We start from the raw sequence: 25502 nt of genomic DNA, 5'->3' as shown, positions 1-25502 counted from the left end.
ATATTCTTATGTCATTCTGTGGACTTAATCCATAGGTTTTCTGAATCTTTGGGTCCTTTAATACATTAAGACCTTGTACCATTCTTATATTAAATTGCATTGTAATCTACTAAGCAATAATGGTTGTACTATGAGCAGAGCAGACTTTATACTCCATGCTCTATGACCTATGACCCTTTGGCTGATTGTAATTGCGAGTGGGGTGGGCTGTGGGGTGGGCTGGGGAACGAATGAGAATCAGATGAGAACCCTAAGGGGATGAATAAATGCTCCTTTACTTAATGTAATTGAGAAACCATCTGCACTATTGTGGGTTGTGTGAATTGAGCTAAGCATCTACCCAAGTGTGTAATCTGATGCGTTGCTGTTATCAGGCATTTGGTTAACTGTATGCATCCAAACCTACTACTACTGCTGAACTTGGTATTCTGGAAGAACTGGTAGTCTTTAATACCTGGTTTGGTATGGTTGACAAATCTGAAGGATAATACAAGGGGTATTATGGGTTTTTAATGCTTTTAATGCTTAAAACAGTATTTGTCAGCCTCAGTTTGTACATGTACACTTGTACATTTTCCAACATTTATACGTCTTTTTAGGATCCAGGCACTGGAGGACACTTTAAAGCATCTAAGAGCTCAAAACAGTGAGAAAGAGAACAGCCTGGCAGCATTGCAAAGCAGTCTGCATAGGATGGTGAGAGTCTACAGGAAGTATAGCATACTGTATAAGGGTTGTTATGTAAAGTGTTCATGCTCCTGGTAAACTCTACCGAGTCTTCTGTAATTGTTGTTTGTGAAAATATTCTTGGAATCTTTATAGTATTGTATGTGCTCAAACTCTCCAAGAATGTCATGTTTATTTACTGTACATCACCAAAAAAACCCTTTCTTTCTTTCTTTCTTTCTTTCTTTCTTTCTTTCTTTCTTTCTTTCTTTCTTTCTTTCTTTATTTATTTATTTATTTATTTATTTATTTATTTATTTATTTATTTTCTTACCCATTCCCTAATTGGAGATTGAAAAATATTTTTATTTGAAATCTGTGAAAAACCTCCAAAATTGTGATTTAAAGCTTAAGAATGATGTCTTTTAGGACTGGAGTTAAGACCCCACTATTGTTGCGTCTGAAATCAGGGTTAGATTACAATATGCATTTGTATATTACAGCACCAGCCAAAAGTTTGGACAAACCTTCTCCTACACAGGTTTTTCTTAATCTTTTATTATTTTCTACATTGTACATTCATTCTGAAGAAATCCAACTATGAAATAACACAAATGGAATTATGTGGTGATCAAAAAATATTAATCAACCCAGAATATGTTTTATATTTTTGATTCTTGACACTTTTTGCTTTGATTACAGCTTTGCGCACTCTTAGTATTCTTTCAATCAGCCTCATGAGCTTGTTACCTGAAATAGTTTTCAAACAATCCTGAGGTGTTTCAAGATGGTGTTAAGTGTTTGTTGGCTGCTTTTCCTTTACTCTCTGGTCCAACTCGTCCCAAACCATTTTAACTGGTGATTGCCGAGGCTAGGTCATCTGATGCATCACTCCATCACTCTCCTTCTTGGACAAATTGCTCTTACATAACCTAGAGGTATGTTTGGGGTCATTGTCCTGTTGGAAGTTTAGTCCCACTAAGTGCAAACCAGATGGGATGGCATGTCACTGCAAAATGCTGTGGTAGACATGCTTTTAAGTGTGGCCTCAATTTTGACTAAATCACCCACAGTTTTACCAGCAAAGCAGCCCCCCACCACCACCTTGTCCTCCATGCTTCGCAGTTGGAACCTCACATTCTGCAACCGGCCACTCACCCTCTGTACGTCTAACAAAAACACGACAGTTAAAAACAAAAAATCTTAAATTTGGACTCTTCAGACCAAAGGACAGTTTTCCACTGAACTAAAGTCCATTCCTTGTGTTTCTTGACCCAAGTCTCTTCTGCTTGTTCTTCTTCCAAAGTAATGCTTTCTTTTCTGCAATTCCACCATGAAGGACTGACCCATGCAGTCTCCTCTTGACAGTGGATGGTGAAATATGTCTGCCACTTGAATTTATTCGTTTTCTGAGGCTGGTAATTCTAATAAATGTGTTCCTTTCCTATACACAATATGTGTAATGAAAATAATATAAATAAATAAAAACGACTGAAGGAAAAGTTCTGTCCAAGCCTTTGACTGGTACTATACTGTATGTGCACACAAACACACACACACACACACACACACACACACACACACACACACACACACACACACACATATATATATATATATATATATATATATATATATATATATATATATATATATATATATATATATATATATATACTGTACACATTATTTATTATTATATGTTTTTTAGCTCTGGTTTTAGACCTGACAATAATGGAATTGTAATCTATTGTAATCAATCCCTATTGGTGTTCCCTGTTCTCTAATTCTCTGTTGATCATAGGCATAATTAATCATTATAATCCTTTAGATGTGTATGAAAAACAAGAAAAGACAATTCCGAATTAAATCTTTTATGTAGCTAATTTAATGCATTTTTGATGTATCTAAAATATTTTAATTAATCATTATTAATTATATTAGTTTTACTATTTTTCCTGCCCAGGAATTGAGTCAGGCTGAGCTCACTGCTGAGAGGGACACCTTAAGCAGTGAGGTTGGCAGCTTACAGCAGATTCTCTACAGCATCCACCAGGTTATATATATGCAACTTAAATAAATATTTCAGTATAGGTGATTGGGCTGCTATATTTTCAGCGTTAATGGGAAATGTGCATCAATTAAAAAAGAAAATCTAACATTTTAAAAATCATTTGATTATACATTTTTTTTTATTGTTGAGTGTTGAGTGTTTTGCGGTTTTGTTTAATTCCCAGACAGTAGGTGAGGACAGGGACAGTAGCAGCTCAGACAGTCCCGGAGAAGAAATTCTTTCTCTCTCCTCTGTCTATCTCTCCTCCCCTCAGCATGGTAACACTCTGAACGCTATACGACGGGTATTATCCAAGCGGCAGACACAAACTCAGGTTACCAACATCTACCACTATACTTTCTAGCAAAGATTTCTCAGCTGATGATGTTCAAATGTACACGTGACCATCACACAAAGTTCATTAATATTACTTAATTCAAATTTGTTCACTGGCTCTACATGATTGAACTGAATTGCAATAACACAATTTGTTTTCTGCACACGGCAACATGATTCGATCATGTTTTTCATCACCCTGGAATAAAATTTACAGGAAAAGTGTACATCAAAGGTTCTCTTCACATGCTGGCAAACTTTTTACGTGATTTTGAAACGTGCCAAAGTGCTTAGTGAATGAGTAGATGGTTTGTACAGTATGCAACATATTAATGACTGCATTTCCTCCACTACAGGATTTGCAGGATTGTCTAGAAGCTGCACTGAAGCAGGCTGCAACACTGAGTGATCAGCTACAGGATAGAGAGTCTGAGAGGAGGCAGCTGGAGCAGAGAATTCAGCAGCTGGAACAAGAGAACCATCGTGCAGAGAGGGCTGGCGAGGAGAGCAGCAGAGATGCCCAGAGATATCGCAACTCATTGGGCATTATCTCCAGGTAGACCTTTTTTTTGCGTGTCTCCTGCCTTAACTGTTCGAAAAGCCCAGATGTGTCAGGAGGCTAAAATTTCTTTCTTTCATTTATCAATGTAAATAAATCTAATAGTCTTTTTTCAGTTTCTCCTAAAGCACCACTTACATTATTTGGAGATTTAATGCTGTTAAAGATTCTAGCTTCACAATAACTGTATTAGCTATGCATCATAGATAGGGAAATTTACTTTGCAATCATACAAAATCTCTCTTTGCTATACTGGGGTCTGAGCACAGGGTCAGCTATGATACAGCACCCCTGGGTAAGGGCCTTGCTTAAGGGCCCAAGATTGGCAGCTTGGCAATACTGGGGCTTGAACCCCCAACATTCTATCAATGACACAGAGCTTTAACCTCTGAGCTACCGCTTCCTTGGTGCTACATCATACATTGTCAGAAACCATAAGCAAGTTTTTTCAGAATACTTTAAACTTGGGATGATTAATATGATTATGCAAAACCAGAGGCTATGCTGTCCTATAATCCCCTACATTAGCACCAGTGCAACATAAAAAAGACCATCCAAATCCAAAAAATGTTTCTGGTGATTACATTTTGGGGAACAGGAAGATTGTGTAAATTTCTTTATATGCCAAACTGTTTTTTTTAGAATTTACAACTGGCTTACAAAATTAATGTAGAAGAGCAAGTAATTTGTGTTTTGAGCCAGCTGACAGCTTGGCTTCCTGGATGGATTTTTGGAAGCCATCTCTGTAGATCAGCTGTCTTTTAGATAGATAGATAGACAGATAGACAGATAGACAGATAGATAGATAGATAGATAGATAGATAGATAGATAGATAGATAGATAGATAGATTTATATACTTTATTGTCATTGCATTGTACAGGTACACAGCAACAAAATGCAGTTTGGCATGGTCGATGTGACCATGTGATATATATGTAAGCATTTGTACAGTGAATAAATATAAAAGGCCTTAAAATAAATTGTCAGGTCTAAAACCAGAGCTAAAAAACATATAATAATAAATAATGTGTGTATATATATATATATATATATATATATATAGAGAGAGAGATTTAGGAGAGCTATCACAGGGAAGACACTTTGTACCTTTTATGAGACTTTTTGACATTAGCAATAACTTAACACTTGATCCTGGAAACACACTGTAAAGTGGCATTTGGTAGCTTTGAGACAAGCATCCATACACTTGATTTATAACACTTAATTTCAAGTTCCCAATCCGCTCTATTTTACTCCCGTTCCAGTGAGAGGGATGACTTGGAGAAGCAGCTCTCTAGCCTGCAGCACCAGCTGAACTGTGATCAAGCAGAGTTGGAGCGTTTAAGGAGCGCGTCTTTAGAAAACCAGAGGCAGAGAGAGCTCCTCCGACAGCAGAGGGAGGACCTGGAGAGGCAGCTGGCTCGCGAGTGCTCCGAAGCCGAGAGGGGGTACGTTATTGAGCAAGTCCGGACCTTAACTTCCCCTGCAGCCTGTGTTTGTTTACAAGCAATATCACTAACACATGTCGTCCGTGGAGGCGCTTTGAACCAAACCAGGACAGCATTGTTTGCATATGCCATTAAATTCAAAGATATTTTATTGTTCTGGTCTTCTGATTATCAGTGTATTTTGTGTCTTTTGGGATTTCTTGTTTTAAAAGACAGCATGACAGACCTGCTAAGGACCTATGCTTTGTAGAAAAACAAGAGCTGAAATGTTTACAAATGAGATGCTGTATGACCTACAGGAAGGAATTGGCCTTGTTTATAGAAAACGTTTTGCTTGTGCGCGGAAGCAAACGCAAGTGTGTACGTGTGGATTTGTGTGAATGTTTGTCAGTGTTTGCCTACATTTTACATGTGGTTTGGCTCTGAGTCTCTAACATCTTGTGCTGAATTGTATTTCTATGCATGCAGTCGTGCAATGAGGGATGCGTGTGTGTGTGTGTGTGTGTGTGTGTGTGTGTGTGTGTGTGTGTGTGTGTGTGTGTGTGTGTGTGTGTGTGTGTGTGTGTGTTCACTGTAGTCAGCGGACTGTTGAACAGCTGGAGGCCAAGCACTCGGATGTGCGCAAAGAGCTGGTGACTGTAAAAGAAGCTCTGAGTCAGCTCACACTACAGAAAGAAGTACTGGAAGATGAGAAGAGGAGCCTTGTACAGGCTTTGTCGAAGGTACCACACACACTAAGTTTCAAGCACAAACCAATACTTATTTTTATATGCATCCCTAATAATATGCAAACTTCAAAGCACACATGCAGTGTACATGCACCCCAAAGCTCTTACATCCCCCACTAACACACTACTAATGGCTCACCTACTAACTAAATCAAGTCCATTATTCTCACTGCCATATGTTCTTAATTTATATCATAACTGTTCTCACCTGTATGAAACATACTCTTGCCAGGGTCATAAAACTGTGTTTATGCAGATTTAATGCATTATTTATCCACAGAGTAAATAGCTTTATTTCTGTTTGAAGTCCAGCCTTTTTGCCGAATTACTGGAACTTGTGTTTACTCTGACCTTGAATTGGCTATACCGCTATACTTATTAGCAGCGTTTGATGTTTTCCCTGCAACAGTGCATTCTTGAGATCTTTCATCTCACAGTTAGAGAGCAGACACTCATTTTCAGTGTTAGCCCATAAAACTCAGCAAAACTCAGCACAGGGTAATGTGGGGTTAAATGCCCCTGAAAACTTTATTGTAAAACATTGTTAGTATTGAATGCACATGAGACCGATGTATATGAGGGTCTGGTAAGCAGAATACATTCTAACCGATCGTAGAGAGATCAAATAAGTGTTTGCCTGGAAGAATAGTGGAGGTGTAAGGTAACATATGGAGCACACAGAAGAAAAAAATATATAAATATTTACAAAACTACTACATTGATAGGGATTTGAAAACTGAGTTACTGCCCAGCAGTTCTATCAGAGCAGTGCTTTTATAGAATACTAATCAACATGACATTTATTCATCATTAGCTGTGTTCTTCTGGTCAGGGTAGCAGTTGTTTGAAAGTCTTTCCTGATAACACTGAGTGTGAGGTGGGCCATCATAGAACTCTATGCACACACATGCATTCACACCTAGCTTCGATTTAGCAAAGCCAGTCCAACTTCTGCAATGTTTTTGGGAGGTGGAAGGTAACTGGAGACCTCCAAGGACTAACATGTGGACCAGAGATGGGAAGTAATGAAGTACAAATATTTCATTACTGTACTTAAGTAGATTTTTTCTGGTATCAGTACTTTACTATTTATTTTTACTTTCACTCATTACATATTTTACGCAAATATCTGTACTTTCTACTAATTACATTTTTAAAACAAACTTGTTACTTTAGTTTTTTTCTTCTCATTGCGCACCGTTTTCAGCTTATCAACCAATGTACTGTCATTGCGCGGCTTTTTCAATCTACCACTGGTGTATCATTTCCTGGCTCTCACACATGACAGAAGTACGCTAGTTTACGAAGCTTATAATAACAAAGCAGAAGGCAACAAGCAATGTAGCTAACAGACATACATATATATATACAGTATATACTGTATATATATATAAAAATTAACAATTATTTTTGATCACTAAACTTTTGTTTTATTGATGCACCAATTCTCAAATCAGCACCGAAATCCAATTAACCCTCTGGAGTCAACAAATGTGCTGGCAAAAATTTTTTTGTCTTTTTTTTTTTTGATCGTACAGATAAAATCAATGCATCATTCATGTCTGTAAAGGGTCTACTTTTATTTGTATACACTTATAATAACAACAAAATGCTGTGTACTTTTGTCACCTCTGGTCATAGTAATCTAATACATTCCTGTAGTATTATATTATACACTTTATATTGGTATATGTGTCTGGTCATTTGCACTCTTTGCTATAGACTGCAATGCAGCTACTGTTTGTGAACTATGTGCATAAACTAATGGTTTATGTTGACTTGTATACCAGGTATTTTGTACTGTAAATAAAAACACATGTATGTATAATTACAAATTGCACATAAGAATGAGATATGCAAGCCTAATTTGTTTTATACTTGAACAGTGTTAATGTATTGTTATTCTATTCTATTCAGTTGTTTTCACTAACCAAAAAAATGTTCATGAATGTAACAGCATTATTTTAATCCTCACACAGTACATAAGCTTTCCAAATGTAAAGCAAAGAGGATGTAGTGTAAGGTTACTGCTCTAGTGAAAGAAGATTTGTACTCTAAAACTCCATTATAAAACTTCATTATAATTAGTCTACTCAGCAACCATATAACTGAATTTACAGAAGCAATTTTTTTAATAGGCAGAGGTCCAGAATGCTGAGCAGGAGTTGACACTTACCAAACTGCAAAGCGAGGCTGCAGCGCTTAGAGACTCCTTAGCCAAGATGGGTGCCCTGAGCGAAGGTTTAGCCAAAGACAAGGTGGAGCTGAACCGTGTGCTGCTACAGGTCTGAAACAGTCAGTTCATACAACTGACATTTACTCTGCCACACATCACCCTTAACATTCTCATATAAAACCAAATGTACATGTATATATTAACCTTTGACCTCTGACATTTCCCCCTAAGGTGGAGGCTGAAAAGGCAGCGCTTAGCGAACGGAAAAGAGAGGTGGAGCTTGAGCGGACAGCAGCCAGGGAGGATCTGACACGCGTGCAGCAGGAGCTGCTGGATGTGATGGCCGAAAAGCGAGCTCTGGAGGCCACACACATTCACTTCCAAGAGGCCCGAGGAAGTCTGGACGCAGAGCTGAGCGTGCTGCAGAGGGAGAAGACTTTAACTCTGGAGCAGCTTGCCCAGGTCGGCCTTCTTTCGCCTGCACCTGGGTGTATGCAGTGATTCACAACTCTCAGCTGCACTCTGAAGTGTCCCGTTGTCATATTAAAAAAAGCCAAGGGGAGATATTGGATGCATCTGCCATGCAACTTAACACCTTGCACTCTGAGCATTCTCTATATGAATCTTGGCCCAAATGTGTGTTTTATGAAGCTCTCAGGAATTGGAGCATTTGGCCCCTTAAGTGTGAAGGAAGAAGAGGAGGACAGCACAGATTGATATTACAGACTTGCTAGATTCACTGAGAGGAGACTAGTAAGAAGGGCAGTAAATTAGCAGCCTGAACTTAAGTTATGCATTAGATGGTGTGAAATTTAAAGCAGGTTTTTTTGATAAAAAAGCCTAGGTTGTGAAGGTACACAGAAGGACTTTTTTTTTACTGAAAGATTTTGATTTTGCAAAGATTTTAGCCACATTTCCAATGTTCCAACTGTTACAATTGTCATCAGCCATTTCACTTAGACGCTGTACGTGTCAGGTGAGTGACTTAGCATATCATATGAACGTTCCCCTTGCTTGATATCAAATGGTTCACTACACACTCAGTGGGGAAAAGTTTCATGTTTCGGGGAAATATTTGGACAACCTGCTGTTTGGCTGCACTCTGTAAACAGTTTGGCCAAGTTCCTGTGCTCATTCACAGCTCGAGTCCAGCAGCCCCGCACTGATTGACACGTTGACAATGGCCACGGCTTCTAGTGGCGAATCCATTAACAATGACATCGTGGTGAATATTTTACCTGCTAGTGAACGACATGTAGTCTCACTTGAGAATACTCTGACCGGTGTGGGAATTAACTTTAAATGCTGAATAATATTCAGATTTATGGTGGAAACATTTTCATGTTTCTATAACTAAGTAAATATGTACATTTGTGGTGTGTGTGTATGTGTAGGCCAGTAAGCAGAAGCAGGCAGCATTGGAGCAGTTGAGTGTGTGTCGAAAAGAAGCTGATCTCCAGACTGCCTCGCTGCAGAGGACGGGCAGAGAGAGAGAGGAGCTGGCAAAAAACAAAGCCATGCTGACTGTCCAGCTTACCACAGAACAGCGAAAATCCAAGGCGCTCACCCAAGAGCTGGCTGCTCTTCGGTGAGTGAGTGCATGACTGTGCTTGCGTGTGCACACGTGGGTATGTGGGTGTGCGTATGAGTTTTAGTTTGTGTGGGTTTTCGTAAGTGAATTTGGACTAAGTTTTGGTATTTATGTTGGATTCTGAGACTGGCAGCTGATGTTAAGCACCTATGTGTTTTAGTGAGGTTTCGGGCAGTAATCAATAGGGTTTTTTTCACTCATTAAACTCTTCCTAATGACCGTGAGCCTTTTCAATCAAAGTCTGAGGTTAGGTCAGACATGCTTTCTACTGTTTTAATGATCACCTCACTACCCATCGCATTCTCAGCGACGTTCCGGATTGTAAAAGCCGAGCTGTGATGAATTTGCCTTATATAAAAGGTTGATAAAAATATCATTTTTAGGAATTAAATAAGAATCAGAGAATAAGAATTGTTCAACTGAACTGTTGGAATAACTTTTAATATATGATACACTGACCAGGCATAACAATAGGACCTTATAACATTATTATGTTAGTAAAGTGAATAACACTGATTATCTCTTCATCATAGTGCCTGTTAGTGGGTGGGATATATTAGGCAGCAAATGAACATTTTGTTCTCAAAGTTGATGTGTTAAAAGCATTAAAAATAGGCAAATGGAAAGATTTGAGCAAGTTTGATGAGGGTCAAATTGTGATGACTAGATGACTGGGTCAGAGCATCTCCAAAACTGCAGCTTTTGTGGGGTTTCCTGATTAGCAGTGGTCAGTATCTATCAAAAGTGGTCCAAGGAAGGAACAGTTGTGAACCGGGGACAGGGTCATGGGCATCCAAAGATCATTGATGCACGTGTGGAGCGAAGACAGACGAGCCTCTGTAGCTTTATTGCTGAAGAATATAATGCTGTTAATGTTCAATGGGTATTACTTTTTGGGCAGCAAAAGAGGGACCAACACAATTTTAGGTAGGTGGTCATAATGTTATGCCTGATTTGTGTATTCATCAAGTCAAATCAAGTAGGCTTTATTGTCATTCCAACCATGTACATAAAAATGAAACAGGAACAAGGTGCTACATCAGACAACATAAATTAACAACTGGAACATGGAACTACACAAAACTTTAAGTACAAAAAAAACTAAAGACAGCATAACACAAGGAGACAGTAGACACAACAACACTAGCTCGCCATTACAGTACAGAAGGTTCTAAAAATAAAATAAATACTTTAAATATTTAGTTTAAATAACTGTGCATGGCTCCCACAGAAGCCATTTTTGGCAACTCTTAATCTGATTAACATTTATGGAGGTCTATTCCATCTACAGTAGCATCAGATGGTTTTAACAATTTGTGGGTTTTCCTGAATGACTGTACATAGTAACACAGGTATTTTCAGGACCATGTAAATGACAGCTAATATAAATATTTTATCACAATACTTTGACAGTTGTAATAATAGAGTTATATATATTTCATCTGGCCCTTAAATAAAATGTTTTTTTGTTAAAAAGGAAATAAACAGAGTTTTGTAAATCATGTATGGTCCTAGATCAAAAAGTTTATTTCTAATGTTTGACATACAATTTTATTTTACTCCGTTAACTCACTATTGTCTTACTCTGAAAAATCATAACTGATGTTCCAGCCCCTAAAGTGTCAGAACACATTTTTCTATCAGCATAATGCATTTGTCATTTGGCACATTTGTTCTGTCTTTACGGCAACTGACACCTGTTGTGGAGCGTTTATAAATGTATTGTCAGTTGGCATGAAAGACATAGACGGTACAGACTCATATACAGTAACACTATGAACATGATCTTAAACATTACTGTTTTTTCTCAATTTGAAGCACTACTCAGTTCCCTCACTCTCTGTCTCTCTCTCAGAGCGGAGAGGGAGTCTCTGGAGTCAGCTCTGTTTGATGGACAGGAGCTGATCGTGTCTCTGGAGGCTGATCAGGCTCGGTTAGAAGGAGAGAAAGGCAATCTCCAGCAGGCTAACGATTCTCTGACATGTAAGTATCTCTCTGGGAGCCTCTGGCCTCCAAAAAACAGCCCATGCCGGGCCTATATTTCAGATATTCCAGAGATATATTTCATTTGCCGGATCTCTGAAACAGCTGGCCTGAAGGGTCATCTACACTCTTCTTTGGAGTTCAGCACAGTCCCCTAACAGAGAGCATTCACATTATGCACTATTTACATGTCAGCACTGTCACTGTGTACTCCATAAAAATAATTCAATCGAGAATTATGATTTCATATGTTCCCTCTGACCTGGAAGTGAGCAACATAGATTTTTGTAGATTTCCACTAAGCAAAGTTTCATAACTTGTGCACAGGTGAGGTGTCTTGTCTCCAAGGTGAACTGGAGCAGCAGGTGTCTCAGGCTCATCAGGAGAGACAGGCTCTGGAGCTAAAGCTTGCTCAGGCTGAGAGAAATGCCCAGCGAAGTCTTGCTGCTGCTCAACACTCTCACCAGGAACAACTTGAAGCTGAGCGCAAGGACAAGGTTCCACTTATTTGTACCGTACATTGAAATATAAGACCACAAAACAGACCCTAACGCTACTGGATAATGCTAATTACTTTCGCTTCCATAATTCATTATTATTTAACATCTCAAAAAAACACTAAATTACTACCTTTATTTCTGTGCCTGGTCACATTAAAACTTAAAACATCTATTCTTAATAGTTATATTAAGTGTTTGCTTTGTATAGTGAGAAAACCATGATCTTTCCAGTCAGATAGTTTGCTGAACAAAATGTAAAATATAAAAAAAAATTGTGTGCTTTTAAGCAGGTCTTCAAAAATTATAGTCAGACATGTAAAAGAATAAACAGTGGAGAGTTGTAGCAAGATCATTAAAAAAATATCACATGCACTAACCAATCCATAAGTTGTGTGCAGGAGAGTTTGCTAGCTACCTCACTGTGACATCACCTCCTCTTTTTTTTATTATGTCAAGACAAAGAAAAATTGTGGATTTTCATAATCCTGCTTTCAGGCCCCACATTCTAAAATTTTTTCGTGTGTATTCACATAAAAATGCAGTATTTTCTTTTTAACAGCAGAGTTTATATTTGCTCACTAATTTCCAATCATTTGATTCATGCTACCAGCAATAGACAATGAAAACACTTTTCCAGACCATGAAAAATTGAAAGCTGGCATATGACCAGGTTTAACACCTGGTAATGAAAAATGCTGGCTGCACATTTTATTTGATCATTTTTTTACTATTTATGTATCAGTGTAACAATGATACAAAATTATTGCATCTACCAAATCAATTGCATCTGCACTACACAATACAATTCAACATGAATAACAAATTAAACACTACTTTTAATCTGGAAGCTTTTTAGATGTGATTAGGCACAGATGCTTAAGACCTCAAAACCACGAAGCATTAGAGCTTCATAACCATGATGGAGAATTTAATTGAAAGTTTGAGATGCAGCTTTACCTGATACGTCTTCCCTGCATCAGGAATGTATACGCCTGACCCTGAATGAACAGAAGGAGCAGGCTGAGGATCAGCTGCGTACGGAGTGTGAGGATCTACGGCTGCGCAGTCGCAGGGAACTGCAGCAGCTGCAGGAGCAGCTGGCCAAACTGCAGCAACACTGCACAGACAGCCTGTTACAGGCCGAGTGCCACAAACAACAGGTGTGTGTGTGTGTCTGTGTGTGTATTTGTATCTGTCCACGGATACTTAATAATGATTTATTTAGCTTCAATCAGGATATATTTGTAATTGACTTACTTATAATTACTGTTATTTAAATTTAAGACAGTCAGGTTGCTGCTTTTGTATTTTCTCAGGCGCTGTCTGAGAAAGAGGCAGAAAAAGCAGCTCTGGCAGAGCGTAATCTCATGCTACAGCAGGAACTGGAAGCTGGTGCGCTTGAGATGGAGCGCATGCACAGAGACTTCCTAAGCAAACATGAACAGGATAAGGTAAATGTAGAGCAAATATAGGGCATCGGTTTTATTTTGGCAGGAGGTTAACATGCCAAGTTCTCTTTTCCCTGTAGGACACAATGGCAGGTCTGCAGAGTGAGCTGCAGCAGCTTCGTTCATGTTTTGAGGAGTCTCTCAGCTCTCGGGAGATCTCAGAAAAGAGACACAATGAACAGATCAGAGAATTGTCTCTGCACAGGCACGAGGCTCAGCAGGAGGTGAGACCAACGGTTATGAATCAATCAGCAGATCACTTCATCAGTTCAATTGTATTGTTCTTAGCATGGAAGAAAAAGGCTGCGTTGGCCAGCAAAGCGAATATTTTGCATCTTGGGAGGTGGATTTATTTGCATTGGAAGGGGGGAACTGGCCAGGGAGGCAGCACAAGGCCTATTTGAGCCCAGTTTATACCAATTAGAACCAGTACTGTGGAGAAGCATTTACCACTTCATGCTTTTGATTTTGGCTTTGCTTAAGCTGCTGTTTGATGTGCCTAGACTGCCACTCGTTGGTTTGATAAAACACCAATAATGGTTATGTGAGTCAGAATGGCATTATGTCTTATTAGTCTAAAGTTAAAACCTTTCTGACCACAATAGTACAGGAGATTTCAGGGCACTGGCTGTGGCAAGATTGCTAACGCTGGGCACAACCAGACCTTATATCTATATTTTTTCTGTTTAAATCTTCCTTCAAGTGTTTGTATGTGTGTGATCTTTCTCCTGGCCCCGGTGGCCCCGTGCCTTTCCCTCCATGTATTTGATTATTTTTACTGATCCTCCTCTGACTTGCCTGGTCAGATGTTGACTAACTGCCAGCAGTGAGACAGTGCGTGGTGGTCGGGAAAGAGAGAGAAAGAAGATGTAGCCTGAGTTAGCGATGGATTTAGCCATCTTCATAAATTCCTGTGTGTCAGAAAGTTTATTTTCTCCTCACAAAGTACTAGCCATATTCACCCTGACCCCTTTAAGCTATTCCCTCCCCTTCAATTTCTCTCTTAAACACACACACACATGCAGACACACATACACACTTTACACCATTCACCTCCCAAATCAATGAACTAAACACAGGCGCCCTGGGCCAGAATGGTACAGCATTGTTTTTCTCACATTAGGATTTATGAGACGAAACCTTCTTGTGTGGCCCCGTTAACACAAATCCTCCCTAATATTCACACACACACACACACACACACACACACACACACACACACACACACACACACACACACACACACACACACACACACACACACACACACACACACACACACACACACAAAGGGCTGATGTTTCCCATCACATTGCTGAAATCAGCAGTGTTTGGAATGGTTATCTTTTCCTTTCACTATTTCTCTGTCTCTTTCCCTCTCCTTCTCCTTTTCCTCTCATTTAATTTGGACAGGTTGGTTTTTATGACACAGAAATCTGCCCCCCCCCAAAAATATTTGCAGATGCCAAACTATTACCTGAGTTAGTCGAACAAGTGTTTAACTGAGCCCTGTCTACAGTATACCTCTGATTTATTTCTTATACTGTACATTTAAAAACTAGTTTCAATGCTATATTGCTTTGTAAGTAGTAGTGGCCCTGTGTGAAGGAGAGTGATGCTCACATGCAATGAGCACTGAATGGGACAGACTATGGAATTTTACTAATAGACAGTCTTTCCATTTCATTCAAACCGTGGAAAGTGGAACGGTGCCGTCGTCACCCGCTTTTTATGCCACGTATGGAATACAGCTGTCAAAAATGTGCATCTTTACTATGAGTTGTAATGTAATCTGACATCAATAATCCACATACCTGCACCAGTTAATGGTTGTTGAAAAGATAATTGTATTAATTCCTGTGAGGATTAGCAGCTTAATCACACTACACTATTACTTATTTTCTTCTCTTCTCTCTTTTCTCATTTTCTTTTCTCCTCAGGTGGAGCGTTTGCGGAGGGAGTTGGCAGAGGTGGAGGAAAGCCGAGATGCCGGTAGGAGGGAACTGATCGGGACTCATCGGCAGCTCCGAGAGTGCGTTCAGGAGAGAGACGCCCAGCGTAGGGAGAGTCTGGAGCTGAAGAGAGCCCTGGGAGATGAAAGCAGAGAGCGGGAAACCATCCACACCTCCAACCAGGAACTCCGGACTGCTGTCAAAAGAGCTGAGAGTGACAATAACAGGTTTAAATACCAACCACACAATACCACCACACAAACAAGTTTGCATTCATATAAATCATTATTGTCCCCATCTTACTAAGCTGGAATTTGTACTGAGATCACCAAGGTTTTGTCTATTTAAAAAAACCTGAGAAAAAAAGCTTTAATTCGAGCACCTCTATTTTCTTGGCATCTCATTTATTTACACATATAAAGATGTACTTACATGAGGGGACACAGTGCATAACATGACCGCAAAATGGATGCGTAGTATGTCTGATATTATTGTTTATTTTGCTAAAGCTGTGTTTTTTTTAACATTGCTTGAGGCTGCATACCCTCAGAGTCAGTCACATATTGTGACTGTAATTATTAAACCACTGAATCTGCAAAAAGCTTGAGACTTTTTAAAGAATTAAATAATAAGGATTATGTGTTGATTAATTATTCAATGTTTTCTTCAAATAAATTAGGTACACTTGTGAATATCATTAATGCACCTAATGTGCCAGTTGGTTTATCCAAAATGGAATGACTGCAATGTGCAGAATTGATCTTATGAAATAACATCTCTAGGTTACGTATGTAATTCTAGTTCCCTGAGGGAACAAAACGCTGCGTTGAAACGCTTTGGGAACGTGCCCAAGTGTTCATGCTCCGAAATAACGTGTGTAATTAGTCAAAAATTGGACGCTGGCCGACACCGGTCACATCATGACCAGGAGTATAAAGCACATATGAGTGAAGGCAGCGGCAGCTTCTGTAAGGGAGAAGAAAGCGCTGCAGGGACACCAGAGGTGTGGTATAGATACACAGCGTCTCGTTACCTCAGGGAACCTAGAGTCATTTTTTTTCAGGAACTCGAGCTGCATCGAAACACTTTGGGAACAAGTGTCCAATCATGCCAGACTGCCCAGTCCCTGCCAAATGTGTCAACACAGCTAGAGGAGGACCGAGGGGCCAGGAGTGGCACTGTGGTCTAGGTTATAAAACCGCACAGATGTCAGCGGGGTGGACCGCAGCGTCACATATGTCTTGGAGGGGAACTCCAGAGGACCGAAGTTTTGAGGCAGCCACACTCTGGGTGGAGTGAGCTCTGACCTGAAGGGAGCCGGGAGACCAGAGGACTCATAAGATGACGTGATAGCATCAACAATCCACCTGCTCAGAGTCTGCTTATTAGCAGAGAGGCCTCTCTTGGGATGGCCGTAGCAGACGAGCAGCTGATCGGTCCTTCTCCAAGGACCCGTCCTGTGGACGTAGGTGTCCAGTGCATGCAACGGACAGGGCCGGTACAGTTTCTCCTGGTCTGGGGCCTGGAACGGAGGAGGATAAAATGCCTGTAATCTTATGGGTTGTAGGACGGTCGAGGGCACCTTGGAGATGTATCCCGTACGGGGGTACAGGAAGGCACCAGCCATACCTGGAGTAAAATACAGAAAGGAGGTTTTGAAAGGTGCCTCCAAGATGCCTCAGCTAGAGGCTCGAAGGGGGGCTCAGAAAGAGTCCCCAAAACAATGGCCAGGTCCCACCCAGGCACTCTAGGTTGTACCGGGGGCCTCTGCCTTGGCCCCTCAGGGGCCACAGCCACAGCCTCCACAGCTCTGGGCGGGGGTGAAATATGGCACCCCCTGGCTGGGAAAGAAGATCCCTCCTCAGAGTACTCTCCCTCGGAGGGTGCTCGAGGAGAGCTACCAGGTTTGCAAACCATGGTTTGTGCAGAAACCTTGGAACTACCAGGAGGAGACTGACTCCATCTCGGCGAACCCTCTCTAGAACCAGCGGGGCTGGAGGAGTAAGGGAGAACCAGAGGGGACAGTGCAACGTCTCAAGAGACGCAAACAGATCCACCTGGGCTCTTCCGAATTTCTCCCAAACCTGCTCCACCACATCCCGGTGGAGCCGCCATTCCCCAGGTCTCAACCCCTGCCTCGACAGGGTGTCTGCTGCCTTGTTCAACCGGCCCAGGATGTAAACCGCCCTCAATGAGAGGAGTTTCCCCTGGGCCCAAAGGAGGATATGGTGCGCCAGCCTGCACAGGGGGCGCCAAAGCAGACCTCCTTGATGGGTAATGTAGGAGATGTGGGCGTTCATGTGGGCGAGAAGACATCTCCCCTGAGACCTCAGGGTAACCATTTCGTGAAGGTACGGGGTGAAAGGGCAAGGCCAAACCCGGTATTGGTAAGCTTCGGCCCCGAAAGCAAACCTCAGGAACTTCCTGTGAGAAGGTAGGATGGATACATGAAAGTACGCATCCTTTAGATCTACCATGACAAACCAGTCCTCGGATCTGATTTGAAGCACAACCTGCTTGAGGGTCAGCATCTCCAACCTAAGTCTCATGAGAGAGTGGTTCAGCTGACGTAGATCTAAGATAGGATGCAACCCTCCGTCCTTTTTCGGAAACTGTGAAGTACCGGCTGTAGAACCCAGACTCTCGTTCTGATGGAGGGACCACCTCAATGGCTCTCTTCCTCAGGAGAGTGTTTACTTCCTGTTCCATGACCAGAGCCTGCTGGCTTCCCACCAGTGTGGGAAGAACCCAGTAAAAACGGAGTGGAGGAGACCCGAATTGAATCTTGTAGCCTCGCTCTACAGTATGCAGGACCCACCGAGACACATCTGGAAGAGCTTTCCAGCGCCTTAGGGGTATCAGTCTCTCGAGACTGACCTCAGGTATGCCCAGAGCCAAGGGAGCAACCTGAGATGGCTTTAGGGGAGGCGAAGTCTCCGGGACCACAACGACGTCGGGTGGAGACCAAGGAAAGAGCTTGCTGTAGCTGGCCTTGCCCTGAAGCACAGAGGGTGGCAGGGTTAACGGACCAGTACCCTGAGGGGGCCGGGACAGGGCGGGCACCGGATAGAGCGGTGCAGCATGCCCCTTCACAGCCAGATCCCCAGAATGTTCTGTGTCAGGATCTTTTCGTCTTTTACTGTTGAAGTTGACACTCAGATCTGTCACCTCACGAGGCTTCGACGCTGAGCGCCGCGCAGGATCCCTCACAGGGCCTTTCTGCACCTTCCGATGGGAGACGGAGGGCTGTGGTTGGGGCTGCGCCCGCCGAGCAACCCCCTGTGAGTGGCGTAGAAGGTAATGCTGGAACGAAGCCACCTGTTTCTTATTTTCCTGAAACCTCTCGACCACCGAGCTTACGAAATCGCCAAAGAGGCCAGAAGGGGTTAGCTGGGTGTCCAGCAGTACGGCCCTGTCCCTATCAGACATGTCTGACAGTGTGAGCCACAGGTGCCTTTCTGTAGACATCAGGGCAGCCATAGACCGGCCAATGGCCCTAACGGTCTCCGTAGTGGCTCTGAGAGCCAGATCCGCCGTACGGCGAAGCTCATCTAAACGGCCATCCACGGCACCTCCCACATCCAACTCATGCAGCAGGTCAGCCTGATATGGGAAGCAGCGGCTTGACCTGCTGAAGCATAGGCTTTACCCACGAGCGCTGATGTATTGCGTAGGTGCTTCGTGGGTAATGTCAGGGTCTTAAGGGAGAAGGCGATTCCGAGAGAGAGATAGGTGGCAAGCATCTCTTCAACCCGTAAACATCGCCTCAAAACTATATTCTTTCTGCCCCATAATGTGGGAATTCACAGTAGAACTGGGGGTGAAGGGGCGGGCCGAATAAGGTTTAACCCATGACCTGGACACCTCGGTGTGAAAAACGGGAAGACCCCGACGCGGAGGTTGTGACACGGGTGTCAGAAAGCGTTCATCTAATTTACTAGATAAAACCACTTCCTGCTCATGAGCCAGCCAAGTTATATTGAGCTTGGCAACGGCATGCGTTACAACCACCGAAAGCTGCTGCTGCCTTCACTCATATGTGCTTTATACTCCTGGTCTTGGCCCAAAGCGTTTTGACGTAGCTGGAGTTCCTGAAAGGGAACTTTTCATTTTATGGTATTTTATATGTGACTGGCAGCAGGAATTTGTCTGTTATTTGCCACAAAGCATTTGCTTTTAACGTCACTTAAATACATCAATTAAAGAGGATTAATGTGGTAGCAGGGTGAGTGGATCTTCAAAATACACTGGATGGATGGATAAATAGTATTAAAACTCATGCACAAAACACATATAACTGCAAAGTTCTTTCACAAATGTTTAAGACTCTTGAGTAGGCTAGGCCATGTCTCGACGTACGACATTTTCACGTTACATTGCGGGACTACCTGTATACTATATAACTAAATATATGTACTGTATATACACTATTAAAAATCTGTTACGGTAAGCTGAAATCTGTTTCTTAGTTATTATTTTAAAATTATATTTTTTTAAATAAAGTAGATATCCTAAGTGACACATTAAATATAAGTTAAGATGAATGTTTGGCCTGAATCTGTGCTGCTACAACATACAATCATTTGCAGGCTGGGTCACATTATAAAAAGACAATATGCTTTAATAGACAAGATTGTAAAAGAACAGGACTGCATTCTGAGAGCTGTTTTCATTGAAAACACACTGGAATATCTCCTTGAAACAGTGTTTTTGGTTTGCTGTGCTAATAGAGGATTACTAACGTCCAAATTCTCTGTCCACAGCATTTACACTTGGATATTCAGAAGGTTATCGTTTTTCAGACCAGTGGGAAGCTAATTATTTTTAAACATCCTCCTTAATCATTAACCAGCATCAAGCATTTGCAAATGATATGTTTTGTGTGCAACCTCAAAGTCTTGACCTCATCCTGACCTATATGAACATTAATAGTGCATTAGCCCCGAGTTGACATTGATAGAGGCACTAAATCTGACTGTGAAACTTTGCTTCTTATTTCTATTGCTGCTCTGGTTTTATAATTGATGCTTTGGCCATCAAGAGGTCCTTAGTTCAAAACTTTATGTTGGAATTACATACATTCAAATGACATAATTTAATGTAGAGGCCTGCAGCAGTGACTGAAGTAGAACAGTTTATGACAACCATGCAGCTTAACTGTGACTTCTGCCAACATTTACATTTATATTACTTTGATGTCAGGTTGGCCAGGTTAGATGAATAAGCAAGAGATGATACAAATATTTTGTAGACTAATAAGGAGATATGTTATTGAGAACGAAGACTCAAACACCAACAAACAAGCTGGTCTAAAATTGTTCATATTTGTCTGACTGTCACATATCATGGTTGTGATGATTATGTTGTCACTTTGTTCCTCAGTCTGAAGAGATCTCTGGAGGAGAAGGAGCAGAGACTGGCCGTCCTAGAGGAGTGTAAGTCCTCTCTTCAGCAGGAGGCACTGAAACTGAGGTCCAGTCTGCGTGATCTGGAAAAATCACACCTTCAGGCCCGTCGAGAACTCCAAGAACTGCGCCGAAAGGTCATTGCACCTGCTTACACTTGTCTGAAGTTTGTGCATAGCTGACCTTCACATCCAAACTATATATATATATGGACCTTTCCTAAACCCTTCCCTTTGAAAGCCAGGAGGTTAAAAGTACTTAGTTGTATAGGATGTCTTTGTATGCTGTGGCATAATGTTTCAGCATGATGATACTCCTATAAACAAAGAAAGGTTATTGCTATGGTACAAATTGCTATGGTTATTGTTGGGGAATTTGAGTGGTCTCAAACTCAGTGAACACCTTGGAGATAACTTGAAATTCACCCTATAGCGCTTTACCTCCTCCCCTGACATAGTACCTTACTTCTTCTTCTTCTTCTTCTTCTTCTTCTTCTTCTTCTTCTTCTTTCGGCTGCTCCCATTAGGGGTCGCCACAGCGGATCATCCGCCTCCATACCACCCTGTCCTCTACATCTGCCTCTTTCACACCAACTACCTGCATGTCTTCCCTCACCACATCCATGAACCTCTTCCTTGGCCTTCCTCTTTTCCTCCTACCTGGTGGCTCCATCCTCAGCATTCTTCTACCAATATAATTCATGTCCCTCCTCTGCACATGTCCAAACCATCTCAATCTCGCCTCCCTCACCTTGTCACCAAAACATCCTACATGCGCTGTCCCTCTAATAAACTCATTTCTAATCTTGTCCATCCTCGTCACTCCCAACGAAAACCTTAACATCTTTAGCTCTGCCACCTCCAGCTCCGCCTCCTGTCTTTTACTCAATGCCACTGTCTCTAATCCATACAACATTGCAGGTCTCACCACAGTCCTATAAACTTTCCCTTTCATTCTTGCAGATACCCTACTATCACAAATCACTCCTGTCACTCTTCTCCACCCACTCCACCCTGCCTGCACTCTTTTCTTTACTTCTCTAACACACTCTCCATTACTTTGCACTGTTGACCCCAGGTACCTGAACTCCTCCACCTTTTCCAGCTCTTCTCCATGCAACCGCATCACTCCACTGCCCTCCCTCTCATTCACACACATGTACTCGGTCTTACTCCTACTGACTCTCATTCCCCTTCTCTCCAGCGCATATCTCCACCTCTCCAGGCTCTTCTCAACCTGCTTACCACAAATCACAATATCATCCGCAAACATCATAGTCCAGGGAGACTCATGTCTGACCTCGTCCGTCAACCTGTCCATCACCACTGCAAACAGGAAAGAGCTCAGGGCCAATCCTTGATGCAGTCCAACCTTCACCCTGAACCAGTCTGTCGTACCTACTGCACACTTCACTGCCGTCACACTGTCCTCATACATGTCCCGCATCACCCTCACCCTGACACACCTGACTTTCTCATACAATACCACAACTCCTCTCTTGGCACTCTGTCGTACGCTTTCTCTAAATCCACAAATACACAATGCAATTCCTTCTGTCCTTCTCTATACTTTTCCATCAACATCCTCAAAGCAAATAAGGCATCTGTGGTGCTCTTCCTCGGCATGAAACAATACTGTTGCTCACAGATGGTCACCTCTTCTCTCAGCCTGGCTTCCACTACTCTTTCCCATAACTTCATTGTGTGACTGATCAACTTAATTCCACTGTAGTTACTGCAAGACTGCACATCTCCTTTATGCTTAAAGATCGGTACCAGCACACTTCTTCCTCATTGCTCAGGCATCTTCTAACCTTCCAAAATCATGTTAAACAATCTGGTCAAAAACTCCACTGCCATCTCTCCTAAACATCTCCACGCTTTTACCGGTATGTCATCTGGTCCAACCGACTTTCCACTCTTCATCCTCTTAATTGCTGCTCTCACTTCCTCCTTACTAATCCTATCTACATCCTGCTTCACCAACTCCACATCGTCCAACCTTCTCTCTCTCTGATTTTCCTCATTCATCAGCTGCTCAAAATACTCCCTCCACCTTCTCAACACACTCTCCTCACTAGTCAACACATTTCCCTCTCCATCCTTTACTGCTCTTACTTGCAGTACATCCTTCCCAGCTCGGTCCCTCTGCCTGGCCAATCAGTACAAATCCTTTTCTTCTTCCTTAGTGTCCAACCTCTCATACAGCTCCTCATATGCCTTTTCCTTGGCTTTCGCCACATCCCTTTTTACCTGCTGCCACATCTCCTTGTACTCCTGCCTACTTTTCTCATCACTCTGTCTATCCCACTTCTGTTTTGCCAACCTCTTTCTCCTTATGCTCTCCTGCACTTCCTCATTCCACCACCACGTCTCCTTGTCTTGCTTTCTATTTCCAGATGTCACACCAAGTACTTTTCTAGCTGCCTCCCTCATCACTCCTGCAGTAGTTGCCCAATCATCCAACACCTCTTCAACACCACTGAGCCCCTGTCTGACCTCTTCCCTGAACCTCACATTATACTATTCCTCCTTAAGTTTCCACCATCTTATTCTTCTTTCAGTCTTCACTCTCATCCTCTTCTACTTCACCTCCAAAACCATCCTACAGACCACCATCCGATGCTGTCTAACTACACTGTCCCCTGCCAACACCTTACAGTCTCCAATCTCCTTCAGGTTGCATCTCCTGCATAGCACATAGTCCACCTGTGTGCACCTTCCTCCACTCTTAAACATCACCCTATGATCCTCCTTCTTCTTAAAATAAGTGTTCACCACTGCCATTTCCATCCTTTTAGCAAAATCTACCACCATCTGCCCTTCCACATTCCTCTCCTTAAAACCATACCAACCCATCACCTCCTCATCACCTTTGTTCCCTTCACCTACATGCCCATTAAAGTCTGCCCCAATCACCAATCGTTCTTTCCTAGGTACACCATCCACCACTTCATCTAATTCACTCCAGAATTTTTCCTTCTCCTTCATCTCACAGCCAACTTGTGAAGCATAGGCACTGATGACATTTATCATCATCCCTTCAACTTCCAGCTTCATGATCATCACCCTATCAGAATCTCTCTTCACCTCCACTACACTCTTACTGTACTCTTCCTTCAGAATCACCCCTACACCATTTCTTTTTCCATCCACACCATGATAAAACAGTTTAAATCCACCTCCAATGTTCCTGGCCTTACTCCCTTTCCACTTGGTCTCCTGAACACACAGCATATCTACCTTTCTCCTCTCCATCATATCAGCTACCTCTCTCCCTTTACCCATCATAGTACCAACATTTAAATTACCAACCCGAACCTCCACTCTCCTACACTGCTCCTTTCCCTGCCGTCTCTGTAGACGTCTTCCTCCTCTCCTTCTCCTCCTTCGGCCAACAGTAGCCCAATTTCCACCGGTACCCTGTCGGCTAACGATACCTGTGGCGGTCGTTGTTGACCTGGGCCTCGACCGATCCGGTATGAAATTCTCATTTGTGATCCGCATATTTGATTTGGCACATGTTTTTACGCTGGATGCCCTTCCTAAGCCAACCCTCCCTATTTACCCGGGCTTGGGACCGGCACTAAGAGTGCACTGGCTTGTGCATCCATAATGGCTGGGTTACATAGTACCTTACTACTGTTTGCAAATAACAAGTCATGCTCTAAACTCTAGTGGTAATCCTTCCTAGAAGAGTGGAGTTTATTATAACAGAAAAAACAGAATACATCTGGAATGGGATGTTTTCAAAGCACATGAAGGTCCATATATTTACCATATATTCTAGCGAGTGAGAGCTAGAAACTGTGTGTGTGTGTGCGTGTGTTCAGGTAAAGACTCTAGAGGCAGAGTGTACACAACGTAGTCAGGAACTGAGTGAAGTTAAGGCTCGTTTAGTTCAAGACGAGCTGAAGGAGGAGGAGAGCAGGAGGGACAACTTTGCCCTGAAACAGCGAATCTTGGAGAGTGATGCAGGACGAGAAGCAGCACTAAAGGAGGTGAGGCAGGCATTAACACACACACACACACACACACACACACACACACACACACACACACACACACACACACACACACACACACACACACACACACATACAAACACACATACTCCTATCATCTAATTTACTAAAAAGTCTAGGAAATGCACACACGTTACATGTATATACTGTATTATATGTACATTTGTGCTCATGGCAGATGGCAGGACTGCAGCGGCATGTATCTGAGCTGGAGGAGGCACAGCGCGTCGAGCAGGATGCCCAGCGTCAGCGTGAAGTCAACTTTGAGCAGAGCCAGCAGTGTCACCAGGAAAAGATCACCTGTTTAGAAGCGGCTCTACAGGAGGGTCAGGTGAAGCTTAGAGACCTGAATGTGGAGTTGAGTCTAGCACAGGGACGAGTTCAAGGACTGGAGGAGCAGCTTGCAAAGACTGATGCTGCACGCGCTGATCTGGAGCACAAGATGAGTGGTCTGACCTCTGCTCTTAGACGCACTCTGGGCATTGGGCGTGGGTCAAGATCACCCACTCCAAGGCCGAGAGGGAGGAACCCATCACCGTGGAGAACTCAATCTCCTTTTAAAGGTTTGGAACAATTCACAACAAGTTCAATTACAAATTAAAAATACAAACATACAGATACTACATTGTAC

At 42.2% G+C, this 25502-nt stretch overlaps 2 protein-coding genes across 3 annotated transcripts in view; both read left to right on the top strand.

Annotated features, from left to right (window-relative positions):
* sned1 (sushi, nidogen and EGF-like domains 1) overlaps positions 1-25502 on the top strand; it is a 107668-nt gene that overhangs the window by 19475 nt on the left and 62691 nt on the right. The gene's annotated exons all lie outside the window — the stretch shown is intronic.
* crocc2 (ciliary rootlet coiled-coil, rootletin family member 2) overlaps positions 1-25502 on the top strand; it is a 58095-nt gene that overhangs the window by 22649 nt on the left and 9944 nt on the right. For both annotated transcript variants that reach the window (XM_083568416.1, XM_083568417.1), the window contains 18 exons: positions 600-696; positions 2633-2722; positions 2904-3053; positions 3412-3611; positions 4882-5064; positions 5642-5786; positions 7931-8077; positions 8200-8430; positions 9363-9556; positions 11415-11542; positions 11870-12039; positions 13023-13202; positions 13359-13493; positions 13571-13714; positions 15431-15669; positions 20825-20984; positions 24680-24847; positions 25050-25434. In XM_083568416.1, the coding sequence (XP_083424542.1) occupies positions 600-696; positions 2633-2722; positions 2904-3053; positions 3412-3611; positions 4882-5064; positions 5642-5786; positions 7931-8077; positions 8200-8430; positions 9363-9556; positions 11415-11542; positions 11870-12039; positions 13023-13202; positions 13359-13493; positions 13571-13714; positions 15431-15669; positions 20825-20984; positions 24680-24847; positions 25050-25434 (3146 nt within the window). The remainder of the gene's footprint in view (positions 1-599; positions 697-2632; positions 2723-2903; positions 3054-3411; positions 3612-4881; positions 5065-5641; positions 5787-7930; positions 8078-8199; positions 8431-9362; positions 9557-11414; positions 11543-11869; positions 12040-13022; positions 13203-13358; positions 13494-13570; positions 13715-15430; positions 15670-20824; positions 20985-24679; positions 24848-25049; positions 25435-25502) is intronic.

Source organism: Silurus aristotelis (genome assembly GCF_946808225.1).
Source record: "Silurus aristotelis genome assembly, chromosome: 2".
In the NCBI taxonomy this organism is placed as follows: domain Eukaryota; kingdom Metazoa; phylum Chordata; class Actinopteri; order Siluriformes; family Siluridae; genus Silurus; species Silurus aristotelis.
Note: the sequence above shows the minus strand (reverse complement) of the source record. Positions and strands in the feature narration are given on the sequence as shown.